We start from the raw sequence: 14,730 nt of genomic DNA, 5'->3' as shown, positions 1-14,730 counted from the left end.
GCCTTCATCGCAGTGTTAGATGGCTTAAGGATGGTACATAGTAGGGCTGGCCGATATGGCCAAAAATGTTATCAGGATAAAAAAAATTATGTCATTCGATATCGATAATTATCACGATAAATGTCAAATCATTATCATTTTTAAGTTTAAAGGCTGAGTGAAAATTTAAGAAACCAGGGGCCATATTACAGAAACTTCCTGACCTGCAGATCCTATCTTAACTGCTTAGTAACCATGGTAATAAGGGTTAGGAACTGATTCAAGAATAAGGCCATTACAGATTAACAGTTCCTAAGTCAATGTTCCTTTCCTAATTTAAGATAGGAAAAGTGTATTACAGAGGCATCCTAACCTCCTAAAATCTTAAATAAACTCTCCTAACTTTAGGATAACTGTCCTAACTTTTACTTTTCCACCAGGTAGTGTTTAACAACTCGTTTAATCCACAAGGCTGCTCCTTTATTGCTTTTATAAAATCAGCAAAATGTCAACAGGCGGAACTTATTCATTGATTCTAGCGATGTGTTTGATGACAAAACCCTCTTTAGTAGAAAGGCTGTGGGCGATGTAACGCTAGATAATGCAAGATGTAAAAGTAGGCTATCCTAATGCAAGTCTTTGAAAGAAGGGGAAATGCGGCGGCGACTCTGTTCGCTGTTTTAGCCCACTCTATCTAATCTCCCGAGTTAAGCGTTACGTGAATTTGGATTTCTCGACGGAGGTTACCAACACCTCTAAGCCATCTGACTTGAAGCCCAGTGATAGTTGTTGTTTCTGCTCCATTTTTCAGTGTATGTCTCAATAAAAAAACGACCAAAAAACAGCGATTAAAAGCCGTTTAGCTCGGCGAGATAAGAAAGCGGCATCGGTTGCTAAGTAACAGATATAAAAGTTGATAACCGATGTTGGATTGAGTATTTAGGATTTCCTAAACTGAGATAAGATTAGTTTGGATTTGCTTCTGTAATACCAAATTGGGAAAAATCCTATCTTAGACTCTTCCTGTCTGAACTTCAGACTTAAGAGAGGAACTTGTTATATTGTTTTTGAGGAAAATTATAATGCAATAATTATCATTATTGTTTTTTTTGCCCAGCCCTAGTACATTAGGGCATTTTTTAAATGTTAACTAAAAGGTTTTTCACTTTCTAACCTTGACTAAAAAAGAAATTGTGATGCCAGAACATAATGGTCACTGTATTTCCTCTCTTTCTTCCCAGAACAAAGCCCATTATTATACTTGACTTTGGGCAGGGTATCTCGATTATTACAAAAGGCTCCCTACTGAGACTTTTTTATTTCAGTGGTGTATTCAGGCTTGCTGATCCTTCTCCTCTCTCCTCCGCACCAGTATGGGGGCAGGCAGGACCGGCTGCTACATTGTGCTAGATGTCATGCTGGATATGGCTGAGTGTGAAGGAGTGGTGGACATCTACAACTGTGTCAAGACCCTCTGCTCCCGACGCATCAACATGATCCAGACTGAAGTGAGTGGGAGGGCAGCGAGGAGATTAGAGGGGCTGCAACTGTTAACCAGAGGCTCACAGGTTTGATCTTCACAATATGAAGACGCTGGTAGCCTACATTTTTCATCACTTTTATATTTGACCATTGTCGTACATGTTTGCACTAGAATTAGGTTCTTTTCAGGCTTGTACAACCTCTGAAATTGCAATTTGTACAGCCGTGGGCAGTGGTGGAGGAAGTGATACATTACTGAAGTAAAAGTATTGTTCATAACAAGTTCAACTTCTGCATTCACAATTCTGTACAAAGTACTAATATTAACTGCAAACCTTCATGAAGCTCACTTAGAGGAGTTAAATGATTATATTATTTCCCTCTGAAATGTAGTGAAATAACAGAATTAAGTAACATAAAATACCACAATATTAACTTAAGCATTGAAATACTTAAAATTGTACAGTGTAAATGAATGTACTTAGTTACATGCCTTCAACAACTCTCCAGTGGAAGCCAAAACTATTTGATGTTTGTTTTAAAGGCCATTTAGTATAATAGTTATTCAACACTCTTAAAAATGCTAATTATGTTAAAACATTCACTTCTAAAGAATAAGTCATATTGGGGTAGTGCAATGCTTATTAAGTATCATCTCTTCACATACTGCTCTCTTTAATTGAGGAAAAAACACAGAATTGCACGTCGTTTTATTTAAAGTGCAAAATCCTGATCTTGAAATAAACAAACCAGAGAAAGACAGTCATTACTAGAGTAAGTAAAACTATTTAAAGTTGGAAAATATTTTTAAAATGTTGTCTTATTAACAAGTCTGGAATTGGAGAGGCTGCGGTAAAAATACCAGAACAATGGTATTATCTTCCTTTTAACTATATCTTTTCACCTTTCTGCTAGAGCTCGTCTCCCAGTTGAATACATACTGTATTTCTGCAATTACAGAACACATTAAAAATGACAAATAAGTTGGAAGAGGGACAGTTTTATGCCTGTCATTTCGAATGTATCCTCGCCTTTTTGATCTTTTGTTTGGTTGGATGTCAAAACAAATTTCCTAGTTTCCTCGTTAATTGCACAGCTCACGATGGTATTTAAATGTTGTGTGTGGGCAGTGTCTTCCTCCTCTGATGTGTGATTTCTGCACTTTTTACCCCAATTTATAGACAATTATCTGCTTGAAAACAATGCTTGGGAGTGGGCACGGCAATGCGACGAATGTTTGACAGTTTTGACTATTAGTCAACATTCAACAGCAGTAATTAAATTGTGCATTGTTCTTCACAAGTGGGCAATTAACAGTTGGAAGGCTCATAAGTGCAGCTAGGCTTCCGTGTGACTTAAATTTGTGAATGTTTCCACCGCCGTCCGTCTCTTAGGAGCAGTATGTGTTCATCCACGATGCCATCCTGGAGGCTTGTCTGTGTGGGGAGACTGCCATCCCTGTTAATGAGTTTGCGCTCACCTATAAGGAGATGCTGAAGGTTGACTCCCAGAGCAATACCTCGCAGCTCAGAGAGGAGTTTCAGGTAATTCACGCAAACACGCCATTTGTGTTTAAGTTTGAACGTTTGTATGTTGAAATGAAATGTTGTTCAAACCACAGCAGAACTATACTTACGGTACAGCTGCAGTTTAGACTTTATGCTTCCACACAGTGTGCAAAATACTCTCATTTGCCAGTTTATTAGATACACCTAACTAAAGCTAATATAGTTGAATACGGCGGTCCTAATATAAATCCTACCTTCATGATGGTTATAGGGCAGTATTTTTTATATTTAAGCGCACGGTGTGAATCACGTGGCACAGTTGCGTTTGGGGGCGTGTCTAACTCCAATTTTGCTAGTTTGACGGGGGGAAAATGTTCAGTGCGCCAGTTGTATCTTTCAAAACTTAACATGCAATAAACCAATCAGAGTGTCATCGCCCATCCCATTTAAATCCTGGTGTGATTGTACCTCAGCACATTGCTATTATATCGATGAATGAATGCAATATACTGTAAAAACAAGCAATTGACTGCAGACTCACAGGAGAGGGGGGTATGGACAGAAGTGTGGACGTGATATGAAAACCATCTCTGATCATTAAGCCTAATACTTTCATGATTAGAGATGCTGCTGTCAGTCATCTTAAACGTTTCCATGTGCACAGTAAAGTCACAGCAAATATCTTGGGGCATTTAAGCAAAAAAAACAAAAAAACTGTAGTTCTAAACGTGACACAGAGGAAACAGAATTCAACTTTTACCAATATAATTTAGACGCTCTGATGGAGCTCAGGATTGGTCAGAGGACAGCAGCTTTACTCCACAGTTTCACTGGATGAAGATGGACTGTGTGAGAGACCTTTCGAATGTGGAGAAGAACACAGAAGATGAATTAACATTAGATCCTGACTGATCCTGTCGGTAAGTTGGGAGATTTTAATAATAAATGAAGTTACGCTGCTGTGTCTTCTGCATAAATGCGCACAGGGTCTCCATTACCATTGGAGGAACGCACCCCTAAAATAATAAACAAACAATAAAATACAGCGCCGCTAATTTTAGATCTGTTTTTCTTTGGTCAATGGCGCAATCACTTTCTGCTGCCTCAAGACAGCAATGCGCCAACAATTTGCCTGACCACACCACATTTTAGACCAACACTCCCATGGGCGCACAGATGAATTAGCTATTCGAAGAACGTGGGCGCTGGGAGTGAAAATGACAACTGCATCGGTTGGAAATTAGCAATGACACTTGCGCTGCACTTTAGATACGGCCCAGTGTGTCTATAATCCACAATGCAGACAATATCTGACATTTGAACTAAGATCAGCTCAGATTTAAACATGCTCCACTCAGCTTTCACTACTGTAGGCTGTAAATCTGAAAGTCACTCTGCTCGGCCCTTCAAAGTCAGACAACAAATAATGAAATGTCCTTGCTCCAGTTCTGTTATTTTGTTCTGCACAAGCCTTGGCACTTGGCTTTTCTCATTTAAGTAAATGTCCATTTCACTACAGCTCTCTGACATAACTCTGATTCAGTCTATAGCCACTTCATGAGAGCTTTTACATTTGCCCTGTCTACTGCTGCAGGTCTTTCATGAGAAAAATCCTCTGGTTGTTAAAAATAAAAGGGAGTTAGCATGAGAGCGATTGTCAGCTAAGCTGAAGCTGCTCTTCTTATCGGTATACATTAAATATAAGAAAACATTTTGCTCCGCAGGAAAGGTTTAGACGCAACTAAGAACATGTATTCGTCTTTTATGTAATGGTATTTCCTTGATCTGTTAATGCCACTTATAATGATGTTTTGATTGGTGACCTTTGGCCAGAATAATTAGAATTTTTCCTTTCCACATGCAGCACAATTACCCTCTCTCAGCGCTGCTCATATGAGTCGTCCAATAAGACAGCCTCTCATAATTGCAACTTGTAGGCGAGATGCAATATTCCAGTTATGAGCTGCAATGTTCTATTCATTTTGTCTAAACCAATAGGGAGTCATTCACAATATGAAGCAAGTTAGATAATCAGTTCATTTCAATTTCCATTGCTTCGTAATATGCTTATTCATAATGTATGAGATTGTGCTAAATGTGTTTTTATCCATTAAGCCTAGTGGGGGTTTTGACTGATAATTAATGTGTTTTAAAGTTTCCAGGAGATGATTGGAGATAGTTGCGCTTGTCAAGTATTGACAGTCAGGCTGTTTGAGTGGGGAATATTTTCATTGCCTCTGTCCATCTCTCTTTGATCCCATTTCTGTTCCGCTGCGTCTGTCTCCTCCTATCACAATCTTCATTCTCAGTCTTTTATTTTATCTCCGCATCTCAAATGTGAACACATTCTCAAACACACACATGCCAACCTTTTTTAATTATCTTCTCCGCACACTCCCTTCTCCTCCACTTTGCCGCTCCTCCTCTTCCCCCTACTCCTCCCACAGACTCTGAACTCGGTGACTCCTCACCTGGATGTGGAGGAGTGCAGCATTTCTCTGATGCCTAGGAACCGCGAGAAGAACCGCAGCATGGACGTCCTGCCGCCGGACCGCTCCCTCGCCTTCCTCGTCACCACCGAGGGAGAAAGCTGCAACTATATCAACGCAGCGCTCGCCGACAGCTTCCTCCGGCCTGCCGCCTTTGTGGTGACGCCGCACCCGCTGCCCGGCACCACAACTGACTTCTGGAGGCTCGTGTATGACTATGGCTGCACCTCGGTGGTGATGCTCAACCAGCTCAACCAATCCAACTCTGCCTGGGTAAGAGGGCTCTTAAACCAGCTGGAGATTAAGTTGTCTGCACACATAACTTCATAAATTTATTTATTTTTATTACTAATCTCATTAGGTTGAGCTCTAACGTCTAAATTGCCACTTATAATTTAGCAACGGGTGACTTTAAAGCCCGGTGTGACGGCATCTGCATCACAGCTGGACTTTGATTAGTGCCATACAGTGCATTTACATACACTCTAATAATACAGATATTACCATAATATTACGGCAGGGTTTCTTAACATTTTATCGCCTATGACCCCATTTTTAGGGTCACAAATTTCTCAATTTGTGCTTTGTTTTCAACCGCGTGAGTGGGGCACCAAAATGATCATATAGAAATTATGCATTTCGAGTCTACTTAATTTATTCTTCCCTTTTCTTTTTCATTCAACTTACTGAGGTTTAACTTCTTCCATCAGAACAGCTTTCCCTCTGAGAAATATACAGCATGTATTACCTAAAGAAGATACGGGGATTTTAGAGTGTCAGGGCATTAACAGCAAAAGTACAGAAACAAAAAGCCGTCTGCAGACGTTACTGCAAAGAGCAATTTCTCCTCCCTGAGAAATCAAAGAACTGCCTTGTAAGTCTGGATGCTCTGAAAGATGCAGGCTCTTTCATTTCTGTGTAGAAGGCAATATACCCTTGTATTCCATCTCCTGCAAGACTCAAACTCCAGTCTGACACAGACCTTATTGAGCTTTACTTTTCTTACTTCAATAAGTGTGAAAAAACAATCATCATGTGTAGTTGAAAAACAGTACTTATTACATTGACAGTTTGTAATGAGAAAAGTTTTTTGTGTACCATAAAGTCACCTAATATGAGGTTCTGCACTAACATAAGTTGTCTTATCTTACCACTCTGACTCCTGAGCTCCCACCCCGCAGCTATGGATGGCATGTTTCATGATTGAACCTACCTCATACTGTAGGTCTACAGTGATTGGCTGACAGGTGACCAGTCTGCTTCAGTGAATGTGAATGGGCAAGGGGAACAAATTCAATGATATTACTGTGAACAAAATTATAAATGCAGTTGAACTCAAAGATCTAAGACTTTCTCTATGTACACAACATATATCTCTCAAATATTATTCACAAATTTGTCAAAATCTGTGTTAGTGAGCACTTCTCCTTTGCTGAGATGATCCATCCACCTCACAGGCGTGGCATATTAAGATGCTGATCAGACAGCATGGGTATTGCACAGGTGTGCCTTAGGCTGGCCACAATAAAAGGCCACTTGAAAATGAGAATTTGGCAGTACATCCAAACGGCCTCACAACCGCAGACCACGTGTAACCACACCAGCCCAGGACCTCCACATCCAGCATCTTCACTTCCAAGATCGGTTTGCACAACCAAAGAATTTCTGCACAAACTGTCAGGAAGCGTCTCAGGGAAGCTCATCTGCATGCTCGTCATCCTCATCGGGGTCTCTACCTGACTGCAACTTCACACAGCCATCGAAGAGAAGTGGACCGACATTCCACAGGCAACTCTATGTGAGACGTGTTGCACTGCGTGAGGCAAATGGTGGTCACACCAGATACTGACTGGTTTCTGGAAACCCCAATACAGTGAAACTGCCCATTTTCGAGTGGCCTTTTATTGTGGCCAGACTACGGCACAATACCCATGCTGTCTGATCAGCCTCTTGATATGCCACACCTGTCAACGGATTATCTCTGCAAAGGAGAAGTGCTCACTAACACAGATTTTGACGGATTTGTGAACAATATTTGAGAGAAATAGGCCTTTTGTGTACATAGAGAAAGTCTTAGATCTTTGAGTTCAGCTCATGATGAATGGGGGCAAAAACAAAGTGTCGCATTTATAATTTTGTTCAGTGCATATTTGATGGATAGATGATAGAGAGAGAGAGAGGAGAGAGAGATAGATGTTTTCTACCCCCTCAATTTGTTTTTTGTATGTAGAAACCCAACTATAAAAGTCTAATCTATTTTGTGGGGCACAGTAATCTCTGTTGTGTGTGCCCCATGTACAAGGCTGAGTCTTGACTGCAGCAGCCCGGGTTCGAATCCAGCCTGCAGCCCTTTGCTGCGTGTCACCCCCTATCTCTCTCCCTCTTTCCTCTCGCTATCCCCTGTCCTATCAAATAAAGGCAAAAAATATCTTCAAAAAATCTATTTTATAGGTTTAAGTTTGTAAAAGTCAGAAAATAATGAAGATGCCAAATACATTTTCTTTACAATTCGATCATTAGATTGTTTTTTTTTTCCAGCCGAAGGTTCAAAACCCCAAACATACGGTACTAAAACTACAATCATTGCAGTTTTTTACTATCGCTACGACAATTTTCTAAACTCTTAACAGACTCCACAGCTCGGGAAGCTCAGAAACATCTGCAGAGAGTGAAAGGAAGAGAGAGGAGAGGGACGAGAAAGCACAAGACTACGGGAAAGGGAAAAGTCGACTTGGTAACATGCATTAATGGGATGAGGTTGCATACAGAGGGAGAGAGAGAGAGGAGCTCAGTGCATTGTGGGAAGTCCCCCGGCAGTCTAGGCCTATAGCAGCATAACTAAGGGATGGTTCAGGACTCACCTGAGCCAGCCCTAACTATAAGCTTTATCAAAGAGGAAAGTCTTAAGCCTACTCTTAAATGTGGAGATGGTGTCTGCCTCCTGAACCCAAACTGGAACCTGGTTCCACAGGAGAGGAGCTTGATAGCTGAACGCTCTGGCTCCCATTCTACTTTTGGAGACTCTAGGAACCACAAGTAACCCTGCATTCTGGAAGCGCAGTGCTCTGGTGGGGTAGTAAGGTACTATGAGCTCTTTAAGATAAGATGGAACCAGTCACTATGTTTGTTTACAATAATGTCCGAGTAGAAAAAACCTGCGTCATGTACATAAAATCTAATGGCAGCAACATGTTATTTCAAAGTGTACACATCTCATTCACCTAAAATGCACATTTTACACGTTTATATCTCATTAATAAAACTTTACAGTTACAGCTGAATGTGACAACAGAAATTAACAAATTTGCAGATTTTACTCATCAAATCAACTGCTAGTTGTCTCCCCGGAAGTGACTGCATGATGTCACGGTGATTAGATTTATACTGTCTACTGTCCGCTGTCAATGACACAAAAGAAATCTTAGCATAAACATATGTTGTTGATTAATTGTTGCTCAATTAAGTAACTGCCTCAGTGCTTATTATCCGTTAGAACCCTGTTTTTGAATGTTTAAAAACATCTGCTGATTTAAAGAGTTATCATAAATGTTACCATTCCTCGTGGTGAAAGTTCTACATGTAACATGTGGAGTAATGACAACGTGTCATCCGTGTCGCCCCGTCCTTCAGATAAGATGTGAGTGTGACACGCAGTGCAAGTGAGGATGATCACGTCTGGCCATTAACTGGTGCTCTGCCACAAAGCTTCAATCCTGCATTCAGGCTGTCCGTTTAATTAGCATGGGCTGTCGTGGCATTAGCACATTCTTATCGTTTCGCCCGTGTTCGCCGATGCGTGGGTTTGTTCTGCCGTCCCCCTATCGCCGCTCTGTCACCGTGTCATGTTGGATTCCCGACCAACATTTCCACCATGCCTGTCAGCTGCAACCTGTCCTTCTTCCCCTGTCACTCCCTTCTTCTTCGTCACCTTCATTGTCTCTCACTGCCAGTGGAATAACAGTTCACCCCTCAACACACACACACACTCACACTCAGTTCGCCCTCCTGAGTTGGAGCTGCCTGTCTCCTGTCTGAATGTATAATTATTTACCTCCCCTCCTGCCCAATGTCACCTGTAAATACCCTTCTGTCATTGTGAAATGCCATTATCACTTCCTACTCCAGGGGTCCCCTCAACCACAAAGTCACAGTGGAAAAACGTCAGCGTGTCAACACCCCTCCCATGTGTTTTTTCTCCGCCGGGGGTGTCTTTGAAGCAACAGCGACAGGAGACCTTGGCTTTTGCGTGTACCAACCTCTGGGCTAACTTCCTGTTTATCTCTCCCAGGCACAGCCAAGGTCTCCTACTCCATTAATTTATTATGTGCTAATGGTAATGATTTACACTCATAAATAATTCAAGCTAGGTGACCGCGGCTTATGTGAAGGATTGTTCCTGGCGACAGGCGGGCTGTTTTTTTTGCTCATTTAATTTACGGTTTCTATTTGCGGATAATCATTGTCATTTAGGCTAATTGTCTCTGCTGTCAATACTCAGGTGTCTTGTTACTGGGCTTCACCGTCACTGGCAGCTGACACAGTGATGAGTGTGGGCTAATGACCTGTTCCCTCCTTTCCTCTCCTCAGCCTTGTCTGCAGTATTGGCCTGAACCAGGCCTGCAGCAGTTCGGGCCAATGACGGTGGAGCTTCTGTCCAGGACAGCCGACGATGACGTTATCATCCGTCTCTTCCGGGTTCAGAACATCACTCGGGTAGGTTGAGTCCCCTGGACTTATTTATGCAGATAAGGTATACACCCAATTAATTAGATTTTAGAATGGCTTTTCAAAATACAATCAAATTTACACTTTTTTTACAATCCAAAACATTGGATTTATGCCACACCAGCTGAATTTGTATCAAATTGCTTTGTATGCAATGCTCCACATTCTATCTGAACACACACTTAGACAGCAATTGTTGTGAAGCAGCCTGGCTGTGTCATTGGCTGCACATGCGTCACGTTTTCTTTGCTTCCCTTAAGAAACATATTTATTTTCTCCACATTCTCTACCCTTTTTAAGACCTTTTTTAATTTAATTAAAGGCTGTAATTGCCTCCATCTTGCTAAAAAAACAAACATAAAGATCAAAGTGTAAACTCTGAATCACTCTGAGTTCCCTTGATATGTCAGTTCGACAGTTAATGGTGTAATTGCTGTTGAAACGTTTAATTTTCTTATCAAATGACATGTTTTTGCTCTAATGTTTGATACGGAACAAAAACAAAAAGTCCTGCCTCGGCAAAGAACTGTTGCAGCTCTGTAATGCTGTGGGAGGCATTTACTGGCACTGAATCAATTCATTTATTTTTAAGAGGGTTAATGAAGCCTGATACTAATATAATGGTTCTAAATGGTGACCTAGGTCCCAGTTGGCATTAGTTGTTCCCAGTGGTCGGAATGATTTGCAGCTTCATAATCCTACTGTCTGTATCAACAGCATGTTGTTAATACCAAGACTTGTTAAGTTAGCAGATATGTTCCTATTTGGGGAATTATGGGAAACTTACGCAAACAAAACTTCTTTTGTAAAACTCCCTGTTTTCTTGATTTTAACAATATCCAAAATGTTTCTATGGCTTTTGTGTTACTGAATGTTTTTGTGTGGTGTGAGTGTGTACACGCAGGTCTGGATGTTGTCTGAGTAATGTAGCTTAGCCCCAGCTCCCACTTCACATGCAACAATTCCAACTCCCATCCTTTGACCTCAGTAGGTGCCCGGCAGTCTCCTGTACATCTTTTCAGCAGCTAGTTGATCCGATTCTACCCACTCCTACCCAGCCCCTCATATATCTTGACACCGTGTCTGAAACTATTCCCACAATGCCTCTCTGCAGGATCCACAGGAGACAGACACCCCAGAGCAAGACAGCGATAGCCTATGTCCCAAGAAGGTACTCCATTGTCCAGTAGATACAGAAAAGGTGCAACACATAGCGTTGTTGCCAGCAATAATAAACTGTGATAACTGGCTATGATAAGCGAAACAAGTGGCGCCATGTTGAGATGATTGACAGCTTCTGCTTCAAACCAGTGGTATTGTTAGTGCTTTTGTTCCTCCAAAGTAAAGGTACCCTGTGGAGTTTTTGGCCACTCGTAGTACTATGGAACAATGTTTTTATGGGCCGGTCCCTGTATTTGTTTGTATCCTGTCCACATGCACCAGGACACACACATACACTTTCTGTGCCCAGAAAAGTAGTAATGTGCCACCAACAGTAAGCTAGCTGATGTAAACAACACAGGCTGGCTGTCTTTGCGTTATTGAGAGTTGTAAACAAATCCAGAAATCCTTTTCTGCATGTGCTGGAAGAACAAATTTAGCCATTTTAGCTCCCAGGCTGTAGAAAAGGAGACTGTAGAGGGCATGAGCATGTGCGTTCTCTGACATTACAGTAGTTTTTTGGGACATTTTGAAGCATTTGAGTTAACTAGTCTGTGGCGTTTTAGAGCCAAAAAGGTATTATTTTGCAGGCCTGGGTCCTGCAGAGGTTGCAAACAAGCAGCAACCAGTTTTGTAGACCATGATAGGCTGATTAACTTTTCTTAAAAGCTGCTCTATTTAACATTTTTATATTAATAATAGTCAAGTGACTAGGTGTAATGTGAAAGAGTCATAGTGGCCATAGTGACAAATTCACAGAGAATTATAACTGTTTGGATTTCAGGGTCCATAACTTAACTTTTTCGGTTCACTCTCACCGCTCTCATCGACCTTGTTTCCAGCTGCAGGAGACTGCTTGTTTTCAGCAAAAAAGGTCTGATACAGCCATTGTACGCTACATGCCTAGCAACGATAGCACACAGATAAAGTTAGCAACTAACCTTTTCTATTAAGAAATGTATTTTGTTCAGGAAAAGGGACTGAAAAACATTTTGCTCATGCATATTTGTTAAAAACATTTTTTTATCATAATAGTTTTGAATGTTTCAACTCAGATTGGTGAAATGATCCACTGTTCGGCACCAAGTGTTTGTTCTGACCAGAAAGAAAAGTTTAAAACACAATTAACCGTCTGTTTTCTTCAACTTTCGCTCAGGAGCAAAAAACAGCCTTTAAACTTGAAAGAAATAATGATTCGACATTTATCCTGATAATTATCGATATCGAATTACAGGACATTTTTTATCGTGATAACATTTTTATACCACCCAGCCCTACAACTGACTAGTAAGCATAATGGAGTGTTTAGCATGGCCAAAACAATCTACTAATGTATACTTTAAGTATTAATATGGAAAAATTGTGAGAAACACCTTAAAGAATGACATGAAGAAGATTATTACATTTATGTAAAAATAAGATTTTAACTTGTAAAATGCATGTAATTTATATCTCAAAAGATCATGGAGGACCGCTATATAGACTTTAATATAAAAGGGATTGTCTTGGCTCCACAGTCATTGACACTTAAAACCTAAAGATGATTTTGATGATAAGGTGGTCTCTATGGTGAGTTACAGTACACTGCTACACACTGCACCTTTAACAGCCAATTAGAAGTTAGGAACAAGAGCGCCGCAGTTAAAGTTGAGCAGGTTTGAAGTGTTGACAGAATCCCTTCTGGCTGATAACCAGATAGATGTTTGAATGAGTCTGTGATGTGTGATGCATGTGCAATGGCTGCAGTGCGTATATGAGGGCTTATATTGGAAAAGAAATCTCTGACTTTTTCCTCTCTGTCTCTCTCTCTCTCTCCGCAACTCCTGGTCTCTATAGCTCCAGGAAGGCCAACTTGTGCTGCGTCATTTCCAGTTCCTGCGCTGGTCCCCGTACCGCGACGTGCCCGACTCCAAGAAAGCCTTCCTTAGCCTTTTGGCTCAGGTTCATAACTGGCAGATGGAGTGTGGAGAGGGACGCACCATCGTCCACTGTCTGTGAGTCAGACACCATATATATGTGTTTAAAACGGCCATTGTCTATATCAGCCTTTTTAGCCTTAAGCTGCAAGCTATGTTCATGTGATGTCCAACATGTTTTAATTTGACATTTAAAACTCATTTTAATTCAACATCTCCTTATCAATTTTATTCTCGTCTGAATGGAGATTTGAGGCTAAACCTTTGTGTTTCTGGACCTCCAATAAGATGCCACACTGCATTCATATTATTGACCTCACTGCCTCACTTGCCATTACCACGCTTAAGAAAATGTGTATACTTTTCAGAGTTGTTAAATCTCATTAACTCTGAGTTACAGAGGAAAGATGAACCATTAAGTGTTTGTGTCTTTACATTATCTGCTTGAGTGGAGGTGCCTGTCTTCCATTACATTTGTCCCACATTTCCATGTCAGGGCCCTTTGATCTCCCGAGGTCAGGCTGTGTGTTAGACATCTCATATCTGATTAAGTCCCCGCTCCTGTATTTTAATGAGAACTTTACTCAGATATTCATCTTGAAAGTCTGCCAGTTGGCCTTTTTCTGACAGCGTGCTTGATCTGTGCTCAGTCAAACTGTGACATTTCACTCTGTAGCTCCCCCTCTGAGAGGCTGTCTGAGCGGCTGTACCACATCTTTATTAGGTCACTCATGTCTTTATGCTTCTGTTCTGTATGTGTGTGTCTATGTTCATTCTTTCTGGAGCAGGAATGGCGGCGGTCGAAGTGGTACTTTCTGTGCCAGCACCATGATCCTGGAAATGATTCGTCACCACAGCATGGTGGACGTGTTCTTTGCTGCGAAAACGCTTCGCAACTCTAAGCCAAACATGGTGGAGACGATGGTGAGCAAGCAGGGGTCTTTATCTCTCTTTACTGCAACATATTGTATGAGACTGCGTCAGCCTCAGACAGGGAACGTCAGGGAAGAGGGAAAACTTCTCTGCAGGATGACAGCAAAATTAAATGAGACACTTTTCCGAAATAAATCCAACGTTTTTTACTACTTGCTTCACTTATTCAATATATAATTACATTTTAGAAAGTGCATATTGCATACAAACTGAAATGAAAGCAGCAAGTGGGCGCAGATCAATACAAATTATCTCTAGGTAGCGCAAATTTAGGCAAACACGTGCTGATGATGTATCAAATTAAGCGATACATTTGCAACAGTGTGGCTTGTTGGTGTGTTTTTAACAGTTTTTGGACAACACTGGAGCTCTCAGGCACAGAGGAATAAGACATATCAGGCTTTTGATACACAAACAGTACGTGCTACAGTGTATCTGCTGTTGTCAAATTCAGTTTCCTCATTAAAGGCCTCAGAAGTCTTGAATCTAATTTACAATTCTTAAAATTTTTGTGTTGCCTGTTGTAGGCAGTGTTGT

At 41.0% G+C, this 14,730-nt stretch overlaps 1 protein-coding gene across 1 annotated transcript in view; it reads left to right on the top strand.

Annotated features, from left to right (window-relative positions):
* Positions 1-14,730, top strand: part of ptprua (protein tyrosine phosphatase receptor type Ua) — a 203,244-nt gene that overhangs the window by 184,059 nt on the left and 4,455 nt on the right. The window contains exons 24-29 of the mRNA XM_046059024.1: positions 1,352-1,487; positions 2,856-3,005; positions 5,417-5,731; positions 10,046-10,171; positions 13,181-13,338; positions 14,049-14,184. Coding sequence (XP_045914980.1) covers positions 1,352-1,487; positions 2,856-3,005; positions 5,417-5,731; positions 10,046-10,171; positions 13,181-13,338; positions 14,049-14,184 — 1,021 coding nt within the window. The remainder of the gene's footprint in view (positions 1-1,351; positions 1,488-2,855; positions 3,006-5,416; positions 5,732-10,045; positions 10,172-13,180; positions 13,339-14,048; positions 14,185-14,730) is intronic.

This window comes from Micropterus dolomieu, linkage group LG09 (assembly GCF_021292245.1).
Source record: "Micropterus dolomieu isolate WLL.071019.BEF.003 ecotype Adirondacks linkage group LG09, ASM2129224v1, whole genome shotgun sequence".
Classification (NCBI taxonomy): Eukaryota; Metazoa; Chordata; class Actinopteri; order Centrarchiformes; family Centrarchidae; genus Micropterus; species Micropterus dolomieu.
This window is presented reverse-complemented; position numbering and strand designations above follow the sequence as displayed.